At 42.4% G+C, this 27,641-nt stretch overlaps 1 protein-coding gene across 3 annotated transcripts; it reads left to right on the top strand.

Moving 5' to 3' along the window:
* Positions 1-27,641, top strand: CYLD (CYLD lysine 63 deubiquitinase). 3 transcript variants are annotated; one of them, XM_020807562.3, is made up of 17 exons: positions 1-123; positions 3,561-4,226; positions 4,583-4,885; positions 6,158-6,263; positions 9,751-9,846; positions 10,892-11,008; positions 13,290-13,669; positions 14,669-14,834; positions 15,350-15,491; positions 16,834-16,956; positions 17,843-17,934; positions 18,525-18,591; positions 19,093-19,225; positions 19,362-19,470; positions 20,502-20,620; positions 21,005-21,221; positions 22,521-27,641. In XM_020807562.3, exons 2-17 carry the CDS (start codon positions 3,723-3,725, stop codon positions 22,703-22,705), a joined length of 2,859 nt encoding a protein of 952 aa, XP_020663221.1. In that variant the 5' UTR covers positions 1-123; positions 3,561-3,722; the 3' UTR covers positions 22,706-27,641. The 3 variants fall into 3 exon arrangements, with proteins under 3 accessions (XP_020663221.1, XP_078236579.1, XP_072836993.1); XM_078380453.1 differs by having other exon boundaries at positions 4,583-4,750; XM_072980892.2 differs by lacking the exon at positions 1-123 and adding an exon at positions 180-312.

The raw sequence follows: 27,641 nt of genomic DNA on the forward strand, positions 1-27,641 counted from the left end.
CGGGCTTTACTGCCGGCGCGGACCCAATAGGGAGGCGAAAGGCGCCTCGGCGCGGCACGCGATTGGCTCTTCTGCCCTCAGGGGGAGGCGGGACGACGAGAGCGAGGGCACGGAGCGGCCGAGGTAGGTTGCGCCCTGCTGAGGGAGGGAAAAGAGGAGGCGGCCGCCGCCGGTGCTCTCTCGGGGTGACCGTTGGCGCCGCTCCGTCCCCCGTCGGGAGCCTGAGGGAAGGCCTCGGCCGGCAAGGGAAGGGAAGGGAAGGGTCGCCGCTGCTTCTGCCGCCGCCGTCGGGCTGGCTGAGCGGGGGAGCCGGTGAGTGTGAGGCGGCCGGAGCGCCGGGTGGCCCCCCTTTCCTCGCCTGAGGTACCTCCCGTGGGGGGTGGGTGGGAGACGCGGGCCCCCCTTCCCTCTCTCCCGAAGGCCGGGAGCCTCGTTCTCCGCCGCCTCTTCCGCTTCTTGGTAGTCAAACCCGGTTCCGTTATATCAGGACCCCCGGTATCCGCGCAGGCTGGGCTCCTTCCCCCCGCGGATGCCGAGAAACGCGGAAGCGGGGGACTCGGCCTCTGGTCTCCCCCCCCCCCCCCGTTCTGGTGGTCAAGGCACCCCCTCAAGCGGGGTTTCTGGGGTTTCCAGTTCTGTCCCAGAAGCTGATACGTGAATCCGCGGATAGGGGGGAACCCTACTGTATATTGCATTGTTTTCGTTTCCCCTCTTATTATAATCAGATCTGCCTTGCTGGTACAATGATAGGCCTAGTTTTGGTGGGGTGGCCAAAAAACCTGCCTTCTGCATGGTGATTTAAATCATGATTTAATTACTTTTTTTTAACAAACCCTAGATTGTTATTTTTATCTTATTTATCTGATATAGACTTTTTATTTTAATTTTGGGATTCACATGATCTTTTAAAGGAATGTATTAGGGGTATGCATGAAACAGGGCCTTTCCATAAGGGCTGCAGTTAAACTCAGACATCTCTAATTAATCCGTTTTCTATTTTATTTGCACAAGCTAGGATGTTAAGAGAACTTTAAGATGTGGCTTAAGAGCTTAACCTGCTTCTCAGTCTGGTAACCATAGTTTCCTTGTCTGAGTGAAATGCAAAACTGTGGTTGGTTGAAAAATGGAAAGAGATGTTTGATAGCTGTGTGGATCTTTTACAACTGGAGCAATAAAAGGACTTGTGGCAGCTTTAAGGCCAACAGGTTTTATTGGGCATGACATATTTGTTAAAACTTATGCCAAATAAAATGTGTTCCTCTTATAGCTACCACACTCCTCTTTGTTGTTGTGGATAGCTTTGAAGGTTCTTGAGGGTTTCATTTGTTGATAAGGATTATTGTGCATCCCTCTGCATGATAACGCTATATGTGTTTGTCGAAATGCATCGAGTTGTTAAGAAGAGTGTTCAGAGTTTGGGCTGAAAGACAGTGAAGGCAGATGAGAAAAAAAAATACATGAGATGGGAAAGGAGAACCACATATGTTCTTTGAGAACCATGGAGGAAATTGAGGATATAGATTCAGTAGAACAAATAGTACTCTGTGAAAGGTTAGTCCGCAACAACTCATTAAAGAGTGGTCGTAACTGACTAGATAAGCGGGATATAAATTCAATAAATAAATAAATAAAATAAACTTCAAAGTGAAAGGAGATGATATGTGGCTATTAATGCATATTGGACATGGTGGCGCTGCGGGCTAAACCACAGAAGCCTCTGCGCTGCAAGGTCGGAAGACTAGCAGTCGTAAGATCGAATCCACGTGACGGAAGGAGTTCCCATCACTTGTCCCAGCTGCTGCCAACCTAGCAGTTCGAAAGCATGTAAATGAGAGTAGATAAATAGGTACCATCTTGGTGGGAAGGTAAAGCGGCATTCCCTAGTCACGCTGGCCACGTGACCACGGAAACTGTCTTCAGACAAGTGCTGGCTCTACGGCTTGGAAACGGGGATGAGCACCACACCCTAGAGTTGGACACGACTGGACTAAAAATCTCAAGGGAATCTTTACATTTAACTATTAACGTATAGTTTATACTCCAGAAATGTCTGCAGAAGTAAGTTTTCATCAGTGTCATAACATTAAAATTATCTGATGAATTTTTAGGGAGACAAAACCTAATATAGTACTATTGTCTTTGCTGGGGGGGGGGGCTAATTTCTGTGCCTCCATCTTTTCTCTCTCTCCTAAGTTGCCCTATTGTTGTTGTTTTACTTCTCCGCTTATCATAGTTGATTTTTCCTGATGTACGTTGAAATTCCTGCCAAAATAAAAAAAGAAAGAAAATATGAGAACCCAATATATTAAATCAAGATTGGCCACTCATTTCTCAATAGCAAGAAATACAGCTCCCTGAAACAATAAGAGAACACTGCAGTTGCATTTTCCCTCATCAGCACATCCAGTAATTGTATTCATACAAAACAGTAGTTTGAATGCCAGTGTTTTACAAGGACAGGTTTTAAGAAAACATTTATGCATTATTCTGTTTCTGTTTGCTGAAAATCATAGTTAGAACATATAGGAGATAGTCAAACTCTTGTTTATCCACAGTATCTAGTACAGAATACCTTCCTCAGCAGCATGTAACATCAGGCCCAGGTTTATAATACAGTATTTATTTAACAAAACCTCCACTTCAGTCTTGACATTCACCTCTGTGTATCTCTATGGCTTAGGTTTTCAATCATGCTGGCTAGTTTTTTTCTCTACATACACTGAATAGGTCATAGAAAGTGGAGGGAAATTGAGAAGCAGCTTTTGGTCCATTTGCAGCCAAATAAACATGGGTACAAAATTGTATATGCTTGTGTCTTTTTACTTGAATTGGAAACAAACTCTATTGAAATAATAAATAGATATGTAGAACAGATTTCAAGCTATTGGCAAGCCTTGTCATCTCCAGTCCGAGAGGATCCTGTCTCAACTCAACTGGGCTGTCAAGGTTTTGTTGGCCTTTCCAGCCACCAGAAGTGCTATATTTGATTTATTTTCTGATGTGCTTTTTTGGGAAACATGTCCTCATGAAGACTAGCATTGGACTGAATCATAATATAGCCATGGCATTCATTTCTGTTGGGCTATTTCTAGAAATGTTTAACCTGCTTGCTGTTTTTGCCATACATTTGTGGTGTTCTTGTGTATCAGAAATTATACATGTACTGCTCTGAACATTCCTTATAGTGAGCTATAGTGGGCTCTGGGATAATAGTTTCCTAGTTCTCACTCTCTTTTCGGTAAGACATGACATATTCAGTATCAACTTCCAATTTTGCTTTATAGTAGCCGGTCAGAAATACCTGTTGTAAACAAAGTTGTAGTTGTGGAAATGAGGGAAAAAAAAGGATAAGTCAGTTTTATTGTGAAGGGAAAAAATTATGCAAGATTTTTTTGAAGCTAACTAAAAATGTTTTCATTCTTGCTAGCTCAGTCCTGTCATAAGTCTATAAAAATCATTGATGATGTTTGCTTTCAAAAGTGGCTGCTTTTCTTATGCTTTACTCCTATAATGGGGTCCTTCATCTCCCAGTGATGCCATCTTTTATTTTTATGCACCAGGTCATCTGTTCTGAATTTAGCTCACTAGGATATGGACGAAGAATTATTAACTCATTATCAGAGTTCTGGCTTTGTTGTGGAATCTTCTATTTGCAGTTATTCTTCTGGCTGCTTGGTTGCCCTGAAGATTCCTCGTTGAGTCCGTATAAAGTTTGAGCGACAATGAGTTCTTGGAGTCAAGAAAAAGGTAATTCTCCTTTTTGGGAAGAGCGTACATTTTATTTACTTCTCCAAGAATGCAGCATTATAGACAAACAGACTCAAAAGCTGTTGAAAGTACCAAAGGGGAGCATCGGTCAGTTTGTTCAAGACCGCTCTTCCGGAGGACACGCCAGGAGCAACCCTGCATCCAAAAGCAAAAAGATGCAAATCGGAATCAAGATTTTGGAGCAGCCTCACGCGGTCTTGTTTGTGGACGACAAAGATGTTGTTGAAATTGACGAGAAACGAGCAGAGTTGCTGTTGGCTATTACCAATTGTGAGGAAAGATACAGTATATTTAAAAGCAAGGGCAGGCTGAGTAAGGGCCTCCACATTGAAGTCGGGTCACCAGTGAAAGTTCAGCTGAGATCAGGAGAAGAAAAATATCCTGGCGTTGTCCGCTTCAGAGGACCTCTGATACAAGAGAGATCGCTGTCTGGGATTTATTTTGGAGTGGAGCTTCTGGTAAGTGTTGTTAGTTTCCATTTATTTACTATATTTGTATCCAGTTTCTCCTCTGAGGGTTACAAGGTTATCCATGTGGCTTCCATACCATTTTATCCTTGTAACTGATGTGTGTAATAGGTTGGGTTGAGGGTAGGAGTGACTGGAGATAAGGAAGGGTTCCTTTTTTTGAATTACAACTCCTGGAATGCCCCATATTTTGGAGGTTTGAAAAACAGCCCCCCCCCCCAACATGTCTGGGAGTGACTGGCTTAAAATTAACCAGTGAGCTTAATTGCTAACCAAAAATTTGTGCAGTATGAAAATTCCTCTTGTGACAGTACCTAACGCATGATGTATTTCTTCTGCCAACCTAGGAAGAAGGTCGTGGGCAGGGTTTTACTGATGGACAGTACCAAGGCAAACAGCTGTTCAGATGTGACGAGGACTGTGGAGTGTTTGTTGCACTAGACAAGCTAGAGCTGATGGAAGATGATGACAATGAACTGGAGAATGACTATGCAGCTCCCATTGACTCAATGCAGGTAGACCTTCCGCCTTTGGAGCTCAACTCCAGGGTTTCTGTGAAGATAGGGAAGAATATAGAGTATGGGACAGTTATATTCTGTGATGTCTTACCAGGAAACGAGAGTTTAGGATACGTTGTTGGAGTGGACATGGTAAGAAATTCACCTGATTCTTGTACCTTCTTGCATGTGTGTTTAAAATAGAAGTACATGCAATATTGGTGGGGTGGAATATTCGCAGCCTACCTGTGATTCTTTTTGCCATCTACAGTTTACCACCCAGCAGCTTTGTTTAGCATCAGGTAAATATATATTGGGGGGGGGGCGGTCAGAAGAAGCCATTTGCAGGATTGGTCCAGGTGAGGGAGAGTCTTCTCCGGGCACTCAGGCCATGATAAATTAAAACTTCAAGAGGTTTTATTTTGTGTTTGCCTGCAAATGATTAACACAGACACCCTTGGTCAGATAGGCGAGTCAGTGTGCTGGGCAGGTTTGTGGTCTTTGTAAACATCTATTAAAACTTGCTTGAAGCACCCAGGCAAAATATCTGTGTTAATGCCTTGTGATGCCCAGTCTACTTTGCTAAATAATGTTCTGGGGTTGGTATTACTGGCTTTTTTTCATGGCGGCTCCATAAAGGAGTCCTTACCAGTATTTGCCTGCTGTAACAATACAAGGCTATTTTTTAGATGAATTTGTATGCTAGCTGTAAGGTATAATTTTCAAAAGTGCTTCAGTATTATAGGATAGTTCCTTATCTTCCCAGTACTTGTGTTCTGAAATTAGAAGGGGCTTATGAGGCTTTGAAATTTTTTTAAAAAAATGAAGTGGAGTTGTTAACTCTTAGAATATTACTAAGCATTCAGCATGGCAAAAAGTCCCCCACTGTTTTGCACTTTGAAGTATAAATAGATGTATTTGTTTACTTTTGATATGTAGTAAGGAAGCAGGCATGTCTTCTGAGTATTGGAGGCTGCCTCTTAATATCAGAGCGGTAAAAGCGATCTCAGGCAAGCATGAAAGCCATTTATGTATCTGCTGTGAATGGCTTTAGTTGTGGACTTTCTGTGTTGCTGATAAACTTTGCTTGGCTTTTCCCCAAGACATGGGAGAGTACTTCTGTATTTATTTTGTTATTATTATTATTATTTTAAAAAAATTAATGTGGCAGTCATCCATGTCTGAATGTCTGTGGCACTCGTAGAGTGCATTCTGTTTCTCTGACAGAATGGTAATGTGACAAGCAGCATACATGAAATGCGGTTGCAAAGTAGCACGCCTTGGCATTTCTTGCGAGTGCTTGTACATTGTGTCTAGGATGCATGTGCTGCGGCCTTAACTGAACCTTGCAGATGTTTTTTTTTTTAAAGTCTTCCTGCTCTGCTCTTAGGCCAGCACCTAATAGTGTTTTAAAATGGTTTTTAGGATAATCCAATTGGAAATTGGGATGGAAGGTACAATGGACAGCAGCTCTGTAGTTTTGCAAGTGTGGAAAGCACACTCCTCTTGCATATCAATGATGTTATCCCAGGTATGTTTTTCATATTTTATGTGCGTGCATGTATGTGTGTGTATTTAAATCCCAATTTTTAGCATTCATATTTGTATCTTCTCCTTGTGGTACTATCGTTTACGGTTGGCTCTTTCATTTCAGTGTTCAACATATCTATTGGGACAAATTTTGACTAACCGAATGGTTTTTCGTTAACCCTCACCACCCCTGGTTTTCTGGACATGATGTTCAGAGACCTTGGGTTTCAGACCGCTTTGTATGCCTCTCTCTTCCTTCATGCCTCTCCCTGTGACCTGTCATAACAACACCATTTTGTCTTCTGGGATTGCTGTTCTTCTTGGATCTGCTCCGGTTTTTGAATACACCGGTTTAGGGCCTATAACCGCTATCAAACTGCACTTGGTTTCTTGGCTGAGAAACTGTGGTCCTGTAGCATGGCAGTGTCTTGGGTAGGGACTTTGACTTGCACTAGGTGAAAGAAAGCCTTTCTTTCCCTTTAGTAACATGTGACGGCTTAATTGCCACGCAGGCTGTGAACACTGAAGCCTCTGGTGAGAAGTGATACACAGTGCTTCAAAATATTTCCTACAGTATTTTCATAATAAGGAGGACTTTGTGCCTTGGATTGTTTTCGTACACTTTCTTCAAAAGGAATATGTTCTGGCGATGCCCACATATGCTCTGACAAAAGAGTTGGCATTCACGAGTGGTGTTCAGCTCTCCAGGCAATCTGTTCTTTTTTTCTCTCTTAGTACAGTGTCTTCCCCCCCCCCCTTCCTCCCTATTCAAAAGCTCTAACAGTACAAGTTGCCTATACACTGCAGGCGTGACTGGAGTACAGAAGCTTTCCTTGTGCCAGGGGATTCGTCTGATTGCACGGAGAGACAAAGTACCCTTCTTAAACAATGGGAAGTTGGGGCGAGTGACACTGCAATGAAGAGGGGCACAGAAAACTCTGGGTTTCTTTGTGGACCCTGACCTTAGTTTTGAGCAAAAAAGCGTTGTAGAATCCTAGAATCATGAAGTTGGAAGGGGCCTGTAAGGCCACTGAGTCCAACCCCGTGGTCCAGCAGGGGGTTGGTCAAAGCAGATCTGAGAGATAGTGGTCCAGTTTTTCTCTTGAATGACTCCAGTGTTGGAGCACTCACCACTTCCTAAGGTTATTGGTTCCATTGTCATACTGCTCTAACAGTTAAGAAGTTTTTCCTAATACTGTACTGAGTCTAAATCTGGTTCCCTGTAGCTTGAGCCTGTTATTACCTATCTTGCACTCTGGGATGACTGAGAACAGATCATGTCCCTCCTCTGTATGACTACCTCTCAAGAATTTGAAGAGTGCTATCCTGTCTTCCCTCAGCAATCTTTTCTCAAGGTTAAACATTCCCAGTTATTTCAGTTTTTACTCCTTGGGCTTGGTTCCACTCCCCTGTTCATTCCCTGAACTTGCTGTAGTTTGTTGGCATCCTTCTTAAAATGTGGTCTCCAGAACTGGACACAGTATTCTAGGTGAGGCTTAGCCATGGCTTGGTTGCCAAGAGAATTGGAACACTTGGAAGCAGACATGGATGTGCCATGGATGCCGGTGAGAATGAAATTTAAATGGGTGAGTAGCTTTCCCCTCAAAGTTCTGGAAGGAGTAGTGGAGCAGAGCAGAAGAAAGGTTAGAAATGCAACTGGCACCATTATTTCTGGGCTGAGATGCAAAAAAGGAACCAGGTTGAGGCACTGATGTGCTTAAGAACCTTTAATGGTTCATACAAGCTGGTTTGAGCATTCTGTTCTCAAAATTGTCCAGGCTGATTCCTCTGGAAAGCCCACAAACAGGGAATGAATGTTGTCACATCTTTGAATACATGCTCCTGAGCACCTGCTATTGAAAGCCCCTGCCTGAAATACTGGAGGTGAAATATTGCCCACTAGATAGTGGAAAGACTGGAGTAGAAGTTGTCATGCTTATAATCCATAGAGAACAGAAGAAGAAGATGGTAACTTAAAAGCCCCCTTCTCCCCACCCCCACCCCCAAATCTCCATGGACTTCAAAACATATTTTGTGATGAAGTGAGCTCTAATTGTTAGGCTGATCTGGAGCTTGTAAGAACCCGAGGCAATGCACTGCTCTTGCTTTTTTAATATCATGTGCTAGTATATTTTCCTTGAAAGATCAGTGTTTTCAAAAGATGCTTTTTGGCTGGCAGGCTAGAGATAAGCTAATGTACTCCGGCAAAAGTAACTGAAGTGCGTTAATAGAGTTGTTCCCAAGGGGCAACTTGGTTAAAATGTAATTGAACAGCTATATTCTGATTATAAAAACATAGAGACTCATTTTCATTTGAACACTTTTAAAGGATATCTTGCATGCTTAAAAATCCTTAGATGTTACTGCTATGTATGTGAAAACATGCTGTTTTGGTGAGAAGTCTGATTTAGTGGAAAGTTGAAAAAAACAATACTTTTTTTTATTAAAATTACTGCTTACTATGCATGTCTAGCTTTCTTTCCCCATCCTCTGATCTGTTTTTTCCTTTCTTTCCTGTAATCATATCTTTAGCAAAAAAAGGAAAATAATTTTTGGGGGAAATAGAAAGGAGGCTATCTGGGGTTATGTGTGTGGTTTTTTTTTTCAAAAGTTGTTAATATTTTCATTATTAGAAAAATTAAATAAAAGGCAGAGGCTGAAAAGTCTGATAAATATTTGTGCCTCCCCAAACCATGCCGGAAATGAGAATAAACCTGAAGGCAGCAGTAGCTTTGTTGCTGTATCAATAGCTTCTCACTAGCCGCAATTACTGTCTTTTACGACTGTGTTTTGCCATGCAGTTTATTGTGAAGAAAGAAAATGCTAATCCAAACATTCAGTTTATGGATCTTTACTGTAAAAATAAATCCAGCAGAACTGCCTTTAGTAGCAAATAAAATGGTAAAAAGATGGGACAAAATGGTGATGTATTTCAGTAATGGAGGGCGATAGTCTGAGAGGGAGACTGTGCTACACATTTCCTAAGCTATCTGGACAGTCACAGCTTTTGTCAGCTGCATGCAGTGTATGATCACTTTCCGTGTAAAGGAAGTGATGATTAAAAAAGGCGCGGGACTACCATGTTCCTTTTCCTCATGTGTTCCACTTCATTCTATCTTGAATGTCCTGATGAGGATGAAGGCACCATGTTACCCAATGTGGTTCCTACCTTGCAGTTACTTAGAAGTCCTGACACAGGTTACTTCCCATTGTGTGTGACTCCCCTTTTTTTAAATGGAAATGTTTCTGGAATTGAGAGCGGTTTTGTGCTGTCGTCTCCTTGAGAGTTTTGTTGAGTTCTGTGTCTGTCTATTGCAACTGGAGATACGCTGACCTGCTGAAGAATATACTGCTTCTATCTTGGAGCGGCGCCTCTTTTGTATTAAGTTGGGGCATTGGCGCTCATACATTGAAACACTATATTGTGAACTCTATATTTTAAAAATTCCTTAAAATAAAATAAATTAACAGCTCTGCTCTGTTCTTAGAGGCTGTATCTCAGGACAGGAGACCTCCAAAACTTGCCTTTACTGCTCGAAGTGGCTGCGATAAAGGGTTCGGTCACAATAAGCCAAAGTCAACAGGTACTTCTTTCTAGTTATTTTCGTAAGCGTCATGTGCTGAAGGATGGGAACTTAATAAATAAATATCCCAGAAATGAATAGGAATGTTGGATGCTCTTTGTAGCTCATGGATTCAGAAAAAACCGGGTGCCTGCCTTCATCAGTTGGCAATAGGGCAGCCGGCTTCCTCAATCACTAGCTGCTATGGTTCAGTATGGCTGCTCTACTCTGAAACGACAATGGTGCTTTTAAGGTGCTACACTGAATATGGCATCTGGTTTGGGTGTTCTGTTCATTCAGTGTTCTGATCAGTATATGAAGCCTTGAAACAATACAGTCTCTGGGCTCCAGAAGCTGTTGTCCTAATAAATTTGTTAGGTTTTTTTTTTTAAATAGTGCTACAGAATAATTGTTCTCGCTACAAGAGATGGAACTTAGTTATCTTTCTGGAACTTATTCACACCTAGAGTAGCAAACAATATTAGTCAAATATCTGCTTCAGATATATCCCTTTTAATCAAGAAGCTCTCAACTTTGTTCATCCAGAGTCTGGGGAGTTAAGTTCCCAGAAGCCCCATCTAGTATGGCCAGTGCTCAAGGATTCAGGGGATTTGAAGTACAAAATAGAGGACGAGAGATTGAGAATTACTCTTATAATTTAATAATTCCCCCCCTTTTTTCGTGATCCTGAAATGTGTTGAGGGCTTAGAGCCCTACTGGAGGAAATGTCAGAGCTATAGTTCAGTAATGTACATAGTTTCCCTTCTTGGAAAATATTGCTTGTGTTGAAAATCCAAGCAGGGAACACAGCTTTGTTGGATGGTTCATCTGCAGGAGATCATGCCATGTTGAAAAGAATTGGACCAGTTCCGTAGGTCTTCTGCTGTTACTTTATGATTTTTAGCTTTCCCCATCATGGTGTAATAGACTGTTTGGAGAAGACCACTTTGGAGAAAGCTGCTTTTCAAGGTCCATGAAGCTTCTTTTCAGTTAATATTGACGGTGTTTTTCCTTATGGACACTGTATATATATATATATTTCTCTTTATGCCATGCCTTGCCTTAGGTGCACTGCCTGATCCCGGAAGCAGAAGCAGATCAGAGTTTTTCTACACCTTAAATGGCTCTTCAGTAGATTCTCAACCACAGATGAAGTCCAAAAACACATGGTATATTGATGAAGGTAATGAGAGGGAATCCTTCATGAAATTTGTAGCACTGACTTATAACTATGGAAAGAGAGAGAGAGAGAGAGAGAGTGCATTCAAATCTGTTCAGGTCATTCCCAGCTATTCCTTATGGAGAAAAAAACCGTGATTTACTAGCAGCTTTTTTGAAAGTGGGTAGTGATTCTGCATTACAAGCTGAAATCCTGCTCATAGCATAAGCCCGAACGTAACTTTATTTATGTTCTTGCCTTGAGCGGCAGCAATTCTTTAGGGTGTGCCTGCATCAACCCAGGGGAATTGCTACAGTGGCTGTTTGTTTATGAGAAAGGAACGTTATGCTTGTGCTTACACTCCAAACAGGATGTCAGCCATAATGTTGCAAACACTAGCTATTCTAGTTTTTTTTAAAAAAAGTCTTTAAAGCATTAATTGAGTTGAGCTGGGCATTGTCCCACATAAGCTACTTACTTGGCTCTAGCTTAGGGGCATTATTTTACTGTCTCCTTTGAACAGCTGACCCCTGTACCCTCTTTCAAGCAGCTTTTGAAAATTGCCCACAGTTGCAGTAGCAATTGGTTATGGTGGCTGTGAGGGAGAAGGGAAGTCTAAGGCCCCCCCTAGGCTTAAAGAGTTAGTTTCCTGGTTACTGGCCAATGTTTATTGGCTAACTGAAAGCATGTTACTTGGCACATTTTGTGGAGTACCCTGAACTCTTCACTCCTAATGGATAAGCCCTCAGGCAATATTCTCTGAAGGTTTGAGCCCATTCTGCCAGTTAGACTAAAAAGATAGGAGGCAAGAGGAATATAAATAGTATCTTACTGCTGCAGCCGCTTGTGATTTCATGTACTGATCCTTGACTCATGGTTTATTTGCATGTCTTAAAGTAACAAGCTGGCAATGTTGTCCTCTGTCTACAGGACCTCTCAGTGGTTTTGCTAGCAGTCACTGGGTGGGTGAAGGGCACAGAGCTGCTTCCTTGGCACTAAACCTTGGCTCTCAAGATTTCCGTGTTTCAGATTTTTAAAAACCAGAAAGGAATTCTTTTCTGCTAAGCAGAGCCCACCGGCTACAGGCAGCCTGCAGGCAGAAGATTCTAGGTGCAGGAACAGAGTTACCTGTATGGTCATAAGCCTCTGCGTTCCTTCAGATATCCTGCATGAACTGAACAAACTGCACGGATTTCTTCTTTCCCTGGGAAAAAAACAAAATAAAAACAGACAGTTCGGTAGTGTGCTAGAAATGTGGATTGTTAAGGATTAGCAATAACTGTTTTAGAGATGCATGCCTACCTCAATGAGGTACCCCAACAATCAAAGTTATTGTCAGAAGCCGACTGTTCTAGTAATGATGATGATTGCAGATTAGCTTGTTGCTGAATTTCCATGGCTCTTCTCAACTTCACCAGGCAAAGTTGGGTGAGGATTTTATGGCCTTTATCCTTCTCCATAGTCTGCCAGTTTTATTAAAATGTAGATCTATACGGTGTCAGTAGAATATATCAACTTCAAGGGTAAGAGTATAAAAAGCATGCATGGCAGCACAATTCTGGGTATGTTTAGTTGGAAGATTGTATTCATGGATATTTTCCTCGAAGGTATGTGTATTTCAGTGTGGTGTAGTGGATAGATAGAATGACAGGCTAGGACCTGCGTTTCCTTGACCTACCATGGAAGCTTCCTGGAGATCTGCAACTGGTAAAACCTACTCCTTTAATATCTCAACATGAGAGCTCTATTAGTGTCACTATAGGTCAGTTCCAGCTTGAGAACAGGTAAGACGTGTACATAGAGCCAATGGGATGCAGAGGTGAACGCACACTGGACTAGAACTGGATTCGTAGGTCCAAATCTCTTCTTTGCTGTGAAAGTGACAAAGGGGCTTTGAGCCACTCGCCAGCTCTCAGCCCATCTTAATAGGGTTGTTGTGAAGACAAGGGGAGACCCATGTCCTTGAAATCATCACAGCAAACGAGATGAAAATAAAAATGGCAGCCCAAATCTCCTTCTCCCAAAGCTTCTCTCCTTTAAGCTTTCGATGCTGACTTTAGAAAAACGCTTGCCCCTGATTAATTCATCTTGCCTGCTTTCTTTTGAACAAGTGCCAGTCTGCTTTTTTTAAAGTAGGTCATTCTTTCATAATAGAATTTGGTCCAGGAGAGTGAGATTCCAAGCATATTTTATTTCTTTTGTGTAGAATGCACACTGTATTCATACCAAAACGTTAATAAATATTGTTCTGTTTCCCCTCTTTTGCTTGTTCCCCACCCGGCCCCCTACTTTTTGACAACGACAGTGGCCGAGGACTCTGCGAAATCGCTGAATGACTCCTCTTCCGGATTTGGCCATTCTTCGCCACCGCTGCAGCCACCCCCAGCCAATACTTTGTCTGCGGAAAATAGATTCCACTCCCTGCCTTTCAGTCTGACAAAGATGTCCAGCAATAACAGTGGGATCGGACACAGCCCACTGTCTTTGTCGGTTCAGTCAGTGATTGGGGAGGGGAATGCCGGGCCGACCCAAGAGAGCCCACCCTCGGCGGCCACACCTGTCAACACGCATGGGCTTGAAGCTGGTTCCTTGGCGGAAGTGAAAGAGAACCCACCTTTCTATGGAGTCATCCGGTGGATTGGGCAGCCTCCCGGGGTCAATGAAGTGTTAGCAGGACTTGAACTGGTAATTTTAACCTCAGACTGTGTGTTGCCCCATCCCTCAGTACTACCTATTTACTTTGCTGTCATGTATAAAGCTCCTACAGAGAGTTCAGTTTTTAGAAGCATCAAATCCTCAGGTCTTAAGGGTTGCCTGTTATCTGCCAAGCTCTTCGGATCTCTTTGTGAGTTGCAAATTAGCATGGTTTGTTTTGTGATTGGTTACCAGGAGGGTAGAAAGAGGCTTCATCTGCATTCCGATTGTTCATTCACAAAGTTTGCAGGAGACTGTTTTGGCTGAAACATGTGCTCCTAATGATGCATCAAGTGCAGTGTCAGTTTTGATGGTCAGTATTGAAATAAAGGTTCAGTGTGCCATTTGTCTTATCAAGGCTACCTGCATCAGTCAGGATAGAACTTGGGTCAGGAGTAGAGTCCTGACTGCAGGACTGCAGTTTAATGACTGTGTCACAAGGCTCTTGCTTAGCCCTAACCCGGGATGTCCAATCTTCATGAAGACTATCATGTCCAAGATGGAGCCTTTATTCTTCAGTTTTATAATACTAACAATAACTGTGATAATCTTGATACTTGGCAAATGATCCCAGAATTCTGGCTGGAGAAATTCCTGCAGAATGTGAACGTTTCATGCCTGCTCCTGATCTGTCTTTCGGGGGAAATTTTGGCCATTGTCATGTCTTTTCCTTGAGAAACTTCTGATAAGCTTCTGAAGGAACACGGAGTCGCCCGGAATACTGTTTGAACACAACCAACACCGAATACTAGTGGAAGTGTTGCATTGTTTCTGCTTCGCTGCTGTCTGTTTTGTGTGTGGGTGGATAGAAAGTCTTGGAATGGTCACATGACCCATCAGCATTTGTAGGATTGCAACCCGTCCCTTTTTTTTAAAGAAAGAAGCACTGTTGGGTGTTTTCAAACTGGGTGTTGAGCTCCCAAGGTGCTAGTCCTGTTTATTAATTTTTTTGTTGCGACAGCTCAAGGCCTCGGTCCCCTTTTTTTGCAGGAAGATGAATGTGCAGGCTGTACTGATGGAACATTTAAAGGAACTCGCTACTTCACTTGTGCACCCAAGAAGGCCCTGTTTGTTAAGCTGAAGAGCTGCAGGCCAGATTCCAGATTTGCTTCACTTCAGCCTGTGTCCAACCAGATCGAACGCTGCAACTCCTTAGGTAGTGTTCCTCTCTGTCCTTCTCTGCTGATCCCCACCCCAAAAAGTCATTTCTCTCCAATGCTTAATGATTTTATAGTCGACATGGAACAAATTGGATACATTTCCAATGACAGAAACGTTTCAAAAAAGCAATTCAATAAAGTAGACTTTTAATCAGTGGAAAAGGGAGTTGTCGAGATGTTGGTTTTCTTAAGGATCTTCTTTTGAAACATAAAGTATATATGAAGTTTAGTGTTAAATTATAATTAACATTTGGCACACACGTATATCAAAGAGGAAAGGATAAAGTATCTATCCTTTCCTCTTTGATATGACAGTCCCATCTAAGCACTGTTTATTCCTCCTAGCGGTTGATTTAAATCAAATTGAATTAAATCATAGTTTTTAAAAAATCATTTTTAATGCTTTACATTTTAAAATTCAATATGATTTTTAAAAAGCATTGATTTTTATGCACCCTGTCTTAGAAGCATTGGACATGTGCTTTTTCTGACCCTTATTATTATTATTAAGCTTTCGGAGGTTACCTGAGTGAAGTGGTTGAGGAAAACACTCCTCCAAAAATGGAAAAAGAAGGCTTAGAAACAATGATTGGAAAAAAGAAAGGAATTCAGGGTCACTACAACTCCTGCTACTTGGACTCCACCTTATTCTGGTAAGGATCTAGCACTCTGTTAGAAACTCCAGCATGATGGTAGAAATGTCATGAGTGCACCCAAAAATTGGACAAATAATTCATATGGAGACTTGGTGGCGTGGCGGTGATCTAACAGCCGCACGTGTTACCATTTGGTTTCTATGTGGTTCTTAAAACTGTTTAGGCACTTTCTATGTTGTTAATAATGTACCTGTATAGGGTGCTGTTTTTGTGCTCCTCCCAAAAAACCTATACGGGCTGTAAAAGTGTGCAAATGACTTGGATTCCATCAACTTCCTTGTGTTCCCTCTGGATCTTGAGGGCTTGTCTACTCAAAGGAAGGAGAGTGAGATCGTGGCTGAGAAAGTGTCGGGGGCGATTCTAGGGAGAAGTTTCTGAAGGAATCGATAGAAGCTGCCCTGCCAGGGCCTCCACCGAATGAGCAGTTCATGCCCATCGCTAGTCTTCCAAAACAACAGCAACAAAACAAGAAAAGGACACAACGGGGGGAAAAAAGGAAAGCCAGAACACCATTTAAAAACCTAACAGTAACAGCAATGCAAGAGAACCACCCCGTGTCCTTGCCTGTTCATTACCTGGCTGTGACTCACAGGGCCAAATCATTTTCTAGGGTAAAAATAGCCTTTCTTTCCGCATTGCTTCATTCAGAGAAGGAACTAGAGACACACATGTTTTCTACTTGCTTACAGTCATGATTTAGTCTTGCAACGAGCTCTTCTTTGTGGTTAGTTAATTTTTTTTTTTAAAAAGCTCTCTGCTCTGCTACAAGGTTTTCCGTAAAGACAATAACAACCAGAGACTGGGGGAAGCTACTTTTTGGGGGGCTACCAACTCCCAGAAGCCCATAGCCAACAAGGCCATTTCTCCAGGCCCGTATGAGAATCGTTTGACTACTGTTAGGTACCCTCCACTAATTCTGGCCTTTTTCCCAAAGTTGCACAGTCTGCTTCCAATTCTGAAGTATTGGAATAAAGTTGGGCTGTCTTTCTATCTTAACTTGGGTTTTCCTTTTTAAGGGCACCTTTCCCTCTCACTCTTTGTTTCTCCCCCTTTGATATTTGGTACAGTTTACACTGTATAAACAAGGCACACCCAATGAAACGTGCTACGTATCATGTCCTGTAGTATGCAAGTAAGGTTTGCGATTGGCAAGGGCTTACTCTGCCAAAATTCACATTTTGTTGCTGGTTGATATTAAGGACTAATTCCTGCCTTGCCCACAGAAGCTGCAGTCATCATTCTCTCCACAGCCATCTCAGCCTTAAAGTTTCTTCTCTCTCTCTCTCTCTTTTTTTTTTGCTGTGTTTCCAGATTGACATTAATGTCTCCCTTCTTTCAGCCTATTTGCCTTCAGCTCTGTTTTGGACACGGTCTTGCTGAGACCGAAAGAGAAAAATGATGTAGAATATTATAGCGAAACGCAAGAGCTCCTGCGGACGGAGATAGTAAATCCCCTCAGAATGTAAGTATAACCAGCGGAGAGATCAATTGATTTTTCAAGTCGCCGTAATTGCTTTACTCCTTCAAGTTTACAGTGGCTTCCTGTTTGTAATGGTTGGTTTGGAGATCTGGGTGTGTTCTTGGCTTATGCAGGGAGAACCTAGGCATATGAATTCTGATATGCTCTCTGGAATGTGCTTTATGATCCTCTATAAAGCCTATAAGTTAGATTGTTGCGGCTTGTGTTCCTGTGTTTTCAGCAGGCGAGCCAGTGATAGAAAGGATTCATTAAAGATAAAAATAAAATAAAATCAGAAAACACATTGTGGTGCTCTGTGTAATTTGTCCGGCTTTAAAACTTCCACAGCTCCCACTTGACCGTTTTAGCCGTTTTCTATCTAGTTCGTCTTACGGTATCTTTTAAAAATGTAACTCCAGTCTCATCACTGGATATGTCAACCAGATGTGGCATTCCTAAGACTGTTTACTTGATAGAGAAGGGCCGTGTGGAGACAAAAGGAACTTCCTGTTTTTGGACTTAGTAGAGGTGCTGGTAGAAGGTCATGTACCTTCAGAACATGGTAGTCTTTTTTTAGAGACGTTTGTGCTCAACAAAGATGCATTGGTCTGAATCAAAAGAACTGAGACACTGTTGTGTGAAACATGGTGCTTGACATTCAAGAACCTGTTCAAACATCAGTGCATTTTCTTCCTCCATATATGCTTCCCAGTAGCATCTGAAAGAGGAGAAAATCACATGAGACCAACTTTGTAATTGCGTCTGCTACTGGTGTGATATCTCCCTTCAGTTTCCGTATTTCTTAGGGTCGTGTGTGTGTGTGTGTGTGCGTGCACATGTACACCATGGGCATCCCCATCTGCTCAGCTTGCTGATTTTTATATTCTAGATACGGCTATGTATGTGCAACGAAAATAATGAAGCTGAGGAAAATACTGGAAAAAGTTGAAGCAGCATCGGGATTCACCTCTGAAGAAAAAGGTCAGTTGAGTTCTATATCGTTGGCAGTGAAAAAGAAATGTCATCATTTATTTATTATTTATTTTAAAATATTTTACCCCACCTTTCTCCTTGAAAGGACCCATTTTAGAATTGCAGTACTGCAGGGGAACCCTATGGTTACGGCTGTGTGTACTTGCATGTTGGAGACTGTGCCTGAAACAGGCATATTGATATAATTTCTTCTTTGAATAACAAAATCTACTTGCAGCTAGAATTGCCGGTTATTGGAGGTCTCTGGTTTATAGCTTTGACGTTAGGCTTAATTCAACTGCTGGCTGTAGAGGTGACCCAGTGAACCGGTTGCTAGTTAGTCAACTCGTGGGCTAATTCTGTTGATTCACCAAATTTATTCTATTTGGGATTATCATTTGGATTTAGGATTGTTAGAATTGTGTGTTTATGTTTTAGTCCCCACCTCTATTTTTGTTATCTCTACTTTTTAAGATTGGGTTTCTGCTAATTTGTAGTGATCATTGGTCAGAATTATTTTGTGTAAAAACGCATAAGCTATTTAACATATGCATAAAATGCATCTCGATCTAACTTTTGTGGGTTTTCGTTTTCAACAGATCCGGAAGAATTTTTAAATATTTTGTTCCATCATATATTAAGAGTGGAGCCACTATTAAAAATAAGGTAAAATAATTGTCTGCTTCTGCAGTAGACCTCTTGAACTGGAAAAAGTAACTTTCCAACTTGTAGCTGCTGAAGTCTGTTCCAGTGTGGTTGTTTTTAAAATGTGCACAGCTAAACAGTGAGTTTAGAAGTACTGTATGGAAGCCAGCGTTCTTAGTATCTCCTTGCTGTGTAGTCTTAAGTATTAGGGGCTGCCTGAAAGTTACAGATGCACAGGTAAGGCAGTAGCTAATTGTACTAAACATCTTTGAACATTATGACTGGCTTGAATGGTGTTAGTTTCTCTGACAACAGTTTAGTTTTTTGCCAGAGCATTGTTTCGCAAATGAATTTCTTCAGTTGTCTTGCAAGCTTCTTGATTCCTGCTCTGCAATTATAACTTTACAATATAAAATTCTTAACCTCAGTGCCTCCAATAACAGCTAAATATTCCCTTTTGGCCAGCATTAACCCCAACCTCTGTTTAGCACAGTCTGTTTTTAAAATGCTCTTTTTTCTTAGATCAGCAGGTCAAAAGGTCCAGGACTGCTACTTCTATCAGATTTTTATGGATAAGAATGAAAAAGTTGGCGTTCCTACAATCCAGCAATTATTGGAATGGTCTTTCATCAATAGCAACTTGAAATTTGCTGAGGTTTGGAGCCTGTTTTTCCTTTCACCGTTTTCATCAGTTTTGACTCAGCACTGGATTAAGCTGGATGCATGTGAAACCACAACTGGATCTGGGATTTGACTGAAAGGCAAAACGTTTTCTCGTTCTCTCTCACTAGGCTCCCTCCTGCCTCATCATTCAGATGCCCCGTTTTGGGAAAGACTTTAAAATGTTCAACAAAATCTTTCCTTCGCTAGAATTAAATATCACGGATCTGTTGGAAGACAGTGAGTATACAGCGTTCTTGAGGGTGGTTTGGAAGGAGAAGTCCCCGAATCTTTTGAAAGAATTGGATTTTGCCCAGCTGTGTTGGGCTATTTTACAAACAAAATGATTGCCTGCTATCTATTGTTGAATGTGGACTTTCTGCGAACTGTGACAATCATGTCCTCTTTAGGCATACTCAGGAAGTAGTTTAATCTAACACACAATTGTAGGAGGACCGCATTAGTGGTTGACTGGAGATAGGCAGGTAGGGTCCAGCTTTCCATGCAGGCAGTGATCTAGCCTTCTCCCCTTGCCAGGAGAATTGTAGCACATTTAAAAACAAAACAGGACCCATTTTTCCATCAAGGGTTAGTGATTTGGAAAAAGGTTTCTTTTTTATACAAACAGGGCAAGAATTCCGGTCCTGCCTCTTTGCCTGCTGCTGGCTTCACACACAGAAGGATACTCCAAAGAGGAAACTTTCAGACTCCATCAGTGGTTCTTATCCTTGGGTCACCCCAGCTGTTCTTGAACTACAACTCCCAGAAGCCCTGGCCAGTACAGCTCGTGACGGAGGCTTCGGGGAACTGCAGCCAAGAACATTTGAGATACCTAAGATTGGGAACCGCTGTACTATTACACAATGTGAGGGAGCCCTGAAAAGCTAAACTCCCCAATTGTGTGGGAAGGCGAGTTGTTCTGCTTGCAGTTCGGGAGGAGGAGAATAGGCATTGCCTGCAGAGTACACTTAGATCTGTTTCACTTACTCGTTTTTAAAAATGAAATAATGTGCTACAAATAAGTTTTTCCCCCAAGGAGGAGGGAGTCAGGGATTGCGCCTAGTTTTATGTCATTGTGTGATTATTTTTGTCCTTTGGATATGACAGGATAGTTTTGTTATTAAAAGAATCATATTGTTAAGTGTGTCTTCTTAATTATTGTGTCCTGGTTACTACTAGTGAGAAGTAGCTCTGAGTTCTGTTCTGGAGGGAATACCTCTTTTCAGTGTGCAAAGTCTTGATAAGAAATACATTCCTCTCCCAAAATACAGCCCCTCGGCAGTGCCGTATATGTGGAGGACTTGCCATGTATGAATGTCGCGAGTGCTATGAAGACACAGAAATCTCTGCTGGCAAAATCAAGCAGTTTTGCAAAACCTGCAACACCCAGGTGGGTTTGTCTTTTGGAATGCAGTTGGTGTTGCGTCCCATCTCACTGCAGCTCAGGAATGAGGATCTTTTCTTTAGGGTAGCTGTAGCGTGCTGCTTGTAGACTTATGCAGACTGCACGCTGCCCTCCACCCCACCTGAGAGCTGGGCACTCAATTTACCAGCCTCAGAAGGATGGAAGGCTGAGTCATCCTCCAGCCAGCTCCTTGGGATTGAACCCAGGTGGTAAGCAGAGTTTTGGCTGCAGTACTGCAGTTTAACCGCTGCACCACAAGGCTGTCCCGTGGGAGTTGAAGTGGGAACTGGGTGGCTTCAGAAAAATAGCAAGGACTCCTCTCATCTCATCAAAAGCTTATTCTAACAGAGGCGCTTCCTTCACTTGTAGGTTCATCTCCATCCGAAAAGGCAGAGCCATAAATTCAACCCTGTGTCGCTTCCAAAAGATCTACCGGATTGGGATTGGAGGCATGGCTGTATACCTTGTCAGAAGATGGAGTTGTTTGCCGTTTTGTGTATAGAGACGAGCCACTATGTGGCGTTTGTTAAATATGGAAAGGGGGATTCAGCTTGGCTCTTCTTTGACAGCATGGCGGACCGGGATGGTAGGTCTTCCCACTGGACTCTTCACCACCTCTGATTTTTCATGGTGCTTTGACAAACCTTAACACATTGTTTAGCGCTTAACTGGTCCTGTGTCTTTTCTGTTATCCGTCTGTTACATTATGTTTGTAAGAGTAGTTCAGGAGACCCAGTGTGGTGTAGTGGGTAGAGTGATGGACTAAGACTCAAGCAACCTGGGTTCAAGCCTCACTGGGGGTGCGGAACTGGTAGAACCACTCTTTAAATATCTCACTTGAAAGCCTTATTTGGGTCGTTATAAGTCAGTTCTGACTTGATGGCACCCAACAGCAACAAAGAGGACGTTGACAGAGCAACAAAAATATATGACTGTAAATAACATACAGTCAAATACGGTTTAGGGGCTGGAGGGATTTGAGTTTGTAACCCCACCGACCCAAAATGCCAGCTGTATGTTCTTGGACTGGGCTGACTTGCACCAAGCCTGTCCCATGAGGTCCATCTGGGCATAAGTAGAAAGAATAAATGAGGTTGGACAGAGTGTAAGAGAAGAGGGTCTACACTTAAAAGAAGCCTTGCCTTTTGAGCCCAGTTTATTGAGGTCAAATATGTGCCCTAAAAAGGTTCTCCTTCAAGCCAAGAAATTGTCTTTTTAATTTCATGGCTAGAAAAGTGACATCTGATCATGCATGCATGCGTAAGAGAGGCAGCAAAGAACCCTATCAGTGCAGGTGATCCAGTGCATCTCTTTGGAACAATCTATCTTGGTGAGAGCCAGGTTGTTCAGTACGGAAAGGGCAGGTTCGCCATCATGACTGTGTTGTTTTCAAAGAATGATGCACTGCTTTCCCCCCTCTGCAGAAACGTAATTTCCTTTGAGATCACCCGACCACCGTTGCTGTGGGCGTGTTGCTGGGTCATGGAGCCTGTTCCCATTTTGGTAGCCCCTCTCTGTTTGGTCCCCTTTCGTTTGCACCAGAACCCAGACCCAAAAGTGGAAACTGTTGCTTGCAAAGATGAAGATAGTTGGAAGGGATTGTGTCCATTCTGAAAGGCACAGTCAGGAAGATAGTGGAGACCGATGCCTAAACCCAGCTAGAGATGACCCATTGAATCAGTAGGATTTTTTTGTCAAGCTTATCCAGTGGGACTAGCAATTGTGATTCATGCCCAGGCTGGCATGAAGTTTAATTAACGCTTGTAACCCTTGGTTGCATGCTAATGGGAGGGCTATAGTCCAAGGAACACATAGTTAAGGGTGTCTTCTTTTTCTTTGGTTAATTTTTTTCCCTATCTTTCTTCCTCCACCCCCCCCCCCAAAGGAGGCCAGAATGGCTTTAACATCCCTCAAGTGACGCCATGCCCAGAAGTCGGCGAATATCTGAAAATGTCCCTTGAGGAGCTACATTCACTGGACTCGAGAAGAATTCAAGGCTGTGCACGGAGACTTCTCTGTGACGCTTACATGTGCATGTATCAGAGCCCAACCATGAGCTTGTACAAGTGAAGAGTTGTGTTCTCGGAAGTGAGGAGGTGCTTCCCAGTGACTAGACCGAGACCCCCTCCCGGCCCCCAAGGAAGGCTCAGGGGGGCTCTCAGACATTTGGGCATGCATCTGTTGCCGGCGATGGATGCTTCGGAGAGGGTGGAAACCCGATGTCGACGGTGAAAAGAAGTGGCTGTTTTAAAGAAGGAAACAAATAACAACCCTACAATGCGGTGTTCTGTTGCTAAAGTACTAAATAAGCATTTTGCACTCTAGGAAGTGTTTGTGTGTGTTTAAGAAATGAAGCTGTTAAAACGTTTAGTTTGCATTTCAGGTGAGCTTGTGCACATGAAAGAAAACTTGAGGTGTTTTCAGAATCGCCACGTTGAATGTTCTGCCTAGACCTCATCCAGGGAACCACAAAGCCTAGGAATTAGGTGACAGCGTGTGCGTGTGCGTGCGTATGTTTATCTGGCACTGTACAGGTTGTGCAGTCCGAACACTGAATGATGATGACCCGTGTCTTGGTTTCAGTTTGCTTCTTTTAGACTCAGTTCAAGTTATATTGCAAAAGGAACAAAGCATTTGCTGTGTGTTGCGTGTGTGTGTGTGTGTAAAGGCAGGAACTGTCTGATGGTGCCACTGTGTTCCCATGGACCAAGAATGCTCAGTGCTTCTCTTTGATGAAAAAGGATCCTTTTAGGAAACAGTTGTGGATTCAGCTGGTATAACAGCTGCGGGCTGGTTTTGGAATGGTTCTCCTACATAGATGTGTCCCATTGTATTGCGCCATCTACACGATTTTCCTCAAGTCCCCTCCATGTACTGGATAGAGTTTGCAATCGCCTCCTGTGGCAGCCCTCGTAAATCGTTCCACAACGTGACCTGTGGCTGCAAAATAGGGCCTGTGCTGTATCTTTGAGCTTGGCTTTGCGACACGCGGCTGGTCTCAAGAACAGAGAGAGATGCTTTCTCAAGTCCCACCCGTGTGTTTGGAAACTCCTTCATGGGTTGTCTGCATGCTTGCTTTTTATGGGTTTGTCAGATCAGATATTCCACACACATCCCTCCCCAGAGGCTGCCAAGCCACTCTGAGGTTCTGGCTCCTGTCTCCTGCTTGTGAAGAATGCAAAGACTACTGTATAGCTTGTGTTGGTGTGTAATGACATGACAAGGGGTCATTTGCATTCAAGAACATTGGTAGGAACGTTGACCAAGAGTTCTTGTTTGAAAATGGTATTTTTCTATCTTCTGTTAGAGAGCTAGTGTGTGCCTGTGTGTATCTCCATAGGCATTTATGAAGAGCAAGCCTCGGGCACACAGGGATTTTAATCTAGATCAGTCCTGCATTTCCTCTTATCAGAGTAGTCTGCTGTTGTGGCTTCTTGATGAAATTATCATCCTGGCAGTAAAAAGCCAGTCTTCCCCAACCTGGTGTGTCCAGATGTGATAGAAAGGTGAATCCAAGAATCCATCAGCTCATCTATGGAGAACATCAGGTTGCGGAAGGCTGGTGGAGCTATAGCCTCTTGTGCTCATTCTGTATCTATGTGTGATGTGTTCAGATGCGGCTCATCTGCAGCGTGGATTTGACAACCTTGTGCAAAGTTGAGTTCTAGAGTCCACATTCTACATACCTCAAAGCAGTTGGCGTAGACTAGATCCTACATACCCCTGCATGTAATATTAACATGTTTTGAAGATGTGCAGTGGCAACCTTAACATTGTGTTGTAGCTTTTTTTGTTGTTTTTTTTGGCCTCAGGGAATATCACTGAAATGAGATCCATGATCCAAAAACAGAAGCTGAGTGGTTGAATTTTATTTTATTTTTGCTTTTGGAAGGTCGCTTACAAATGTTACCCATCCTAAAGCGGAAAGAAATGGATCAGTGTGTGATTAATTCATTTGACTTGCTGCTTCATACATATGGAAAGAAAATGGTGTTTTTAAGAGTGTTTGTGATGTGTTGAATATTTTTATAAACGCTATAAGTCCATATCACTTCCTTGCAGTGAAGCAGAAGAAATCTGTAGTTGCCTTAAGTATCTTTCCAAAATAAGAGAGGTTAAATACACAATTCATGTGAACAAAATGTAGCCGTGGTAAGGACAGATTGCAACTGCTTTTGTTATTATTTTTAAGTGGCTGGCCGGGTGGCTGATCTGGATATTCTTGAAATCAGCTTTTTGTAAAAAAACTCATGAGAACAGTGACCGGAGGACTCTTTGAGTTGTTTTGATGAGTATGGACTGAAGTGCCGGCTTGCATCTGATATACCTAGTATGCTAAGTTTCCACACCGGCCGGATATTCAGGGAGTAGTCTCCCCAGATTAGACCTACTGAAAAAAAAATTGCTGAATGGTGAGTCAGCAGTCCATGTAAGTCTCATGGATTCAATGGTTCTGTCTGTTCTAGGTGAAACTTCCATAGTTGTGTGTGTGTGTTCAAATTTTTCTGGTGTGTGGGCCAGAATCATTGCAGTCATATAAGTCTTACCCAACATCCTCTACCCTACAGTTGCTTAAGGGGAAGTAGTTTTTCAAGATTTTGTGTGAAGATCTCAGATGGAGAAATGATGGACAGTGAGAAAGCTTAGGTAGAGGAGAAAGCCTGTATTCGGTCTTGATTTGGGATAGGTAGAAGAGGGACACAGAGGTATAGGGATTGCTGGAAGAAGTAGGGTAAGATTTGCTGGGAGTATTTGGGTATTTCTACATAAGTTTATTTTAAAATTGAATGATGCCCTGCTCCATTTCCTCTTTTTTGTAACCTATGTTTTAAAAAAACATCTCAACGGTTCACAAAAGTTTGCATTACTTTACAGCCTCTGTGTGTGCTTCCCTGTGTTTCCTCACACAGACTCTATGAAACATCTTGTAAAACTACCATTCTCTTGAGATAAATTTATTTTAAAGAAAAAGCGCCCCAAGGTGGCTAGCAGGAAGGCTTAAAAAAAAACCCAAAACAAATGAACACAAACCTATTTCTTTACTGTGTAAAAATACTTGAAAGAAATTTGTTGCAGTAAGTGAAGGAAGAGAAGTCGAGGCTTAAAGAATGTGCATGACCCTGTTCTGACTCCTGAATCCAGAGGATCAAAATTGCGTAAGAATAAAAGATCATGGGTAGATGGGAGAACATTTGGAGAACAATGTGTTTGTGAAGTTAGGTGGCTGGTTTGCGGAAAAGGACAAAATCAGTTTTTTTCCTGAGGTCCTCCTGCTTGGTCCTTGTAAGGAGAACATTTGCTCCACTTCAGTTGAAAGCCAAAGAGGGCTATTCAGTTATTCAGTTTGCCTCCTCTACCTCTTGAGCTTGTTAACGTGCCTCTCTGGAGCCCAGTGGTTCATAAAACGTTGCTGATGGTCATCTTTTTCTCTCCTCTGTTCCTCTGATCTGTTGCCCTAAAAATGGGCAACGTCCCAGTTCTCTTAGAGTTGGGGCCAGCTGTCCCAGTGGATCTAGTGGGTAGGAAGAAAGGGTCATGAGACTGGGCACACTCAACTGGGGTCCCCTGGGGGACACTTAGGTTTTTTGGTGGCCCTGTTTCCCATGCTTCTCCAGCAACCTTGCAGATCCACAGAATGTACTATTTCTAACCCAGACAAACTTCTAGTGGGTTACCAACCCTTCCCTCCATCGCATGGTCTCCCCTGGCCTAAAGTAAAAACCACCTTTGGCCCAAGCTTGCCAATAGCAACAGATACTGGCCACCAGCTGTTGGCAAGGGTTGATTTATAAGTCCGTGCTAGACGTGTCGGAGGTCAGCCTCACATAACATGGCATCTTCATCTGTAGAAAGCACTGTGTTGTCTAATTCCTAAATTTCAACGCAATGTAGAATTTGAGTCATAGCCAGACAAGGCAAAGGTCATATTTAGTGGTGTCATGGAACAGACGAGGGACCAGAATTTGCAAATCTAGAATGTCTGGGGTTTTTTTTTGGGGGGGGGATGTTTATGAGCAGAGTCTTTAGACAAGTCTTTGTTTCAAATGTTAGCAGGGGAATTGCAACCTCCAAAACATGAGCATGTTTTATTATTCAAGACTTTGGTGTGTGAGAAAATCTAGAAAAATAACATGTTTGTAACTATACTAATTGAATGCCCTTTTTTGGAAAAAAAGAAAGACAACTTGGTTACTTTTGGAAAAGTGGACTCCTATTTACTTTTACAGAGATATGGAGGAATACTGAATGGCTTCTGTTGGAAAGAGTTGCATTTTAGTTGGCTTGTGAGCTTTATTTTGGGGATGTTTTTCGAAATGCAGCGGCCATTTCCCCATGTTCAGATTGTTACGTGTTTTCACAGTTTTTAATCAGTGAAGTTGCATGTGTTTTGGGCCATCAGAGAAGACTTCAACACCGAGGTCCTCCTTACGTCCGTTTTATCTTTCTTCCCTTCCTCTCGGTATTCCTCATTTTGCACCCTGTGCTTTTGACAACTTGATACTATGCTCTGAAAGTTTTTGTGTGTTGCGTTACACAGTGAACATTCAACAGTTGCTGCATATAAGGGAGAGAGGATTCAAGAGAGGTGAAATCACTTCATTTTGGGTCATATTTCACTTGTTAGCAGACTTGGAGAACTAGGGTTAGGTTTTTGGGGCTGAGATGGCCACTGTGTAGAACTTGACTAAAGATGGGTGTGAAGGCTTCTTTAAATCGTTGACCTTGGCTGCCTCTTTAAAGGTTTGAATTTTATTTATTCTGCCATTGTAAGAAAGTGTGTTTTGCATTGTCTTGCACAAGCCTGGGTATTTTTTTTTTTGTTAAAAATAAACATCCTGTGGTCGAGTCCGGTTGTCTCCTTAATGGATCGTCTCCACCACAACATTTGGGAAATGTTTGGGTTGCTGTAACTTGAAGCCTTAATTTCCCACAGAAGAAGAAGAAAAAAAGACTGTATCATATCTTATTTCTGTATTGATATTTATTAAACTTATCCTTTTTTTAA

The sequence above is a fragment of the Pogona vitticeps genome, chromosome 10 (assembly GCF_051106095.1).
Source record: "Pogona vitticeps strain Pit_001003342236 chromosome 10, PviZW2.1, whole genome shotgun sequence".
Classification (NCBI taxonomy): Eukaryota; Metazoa; Chordata; class Lepidosauria; order Squamata; family Agamidae; genus Pogona; species Pogona vitticeps.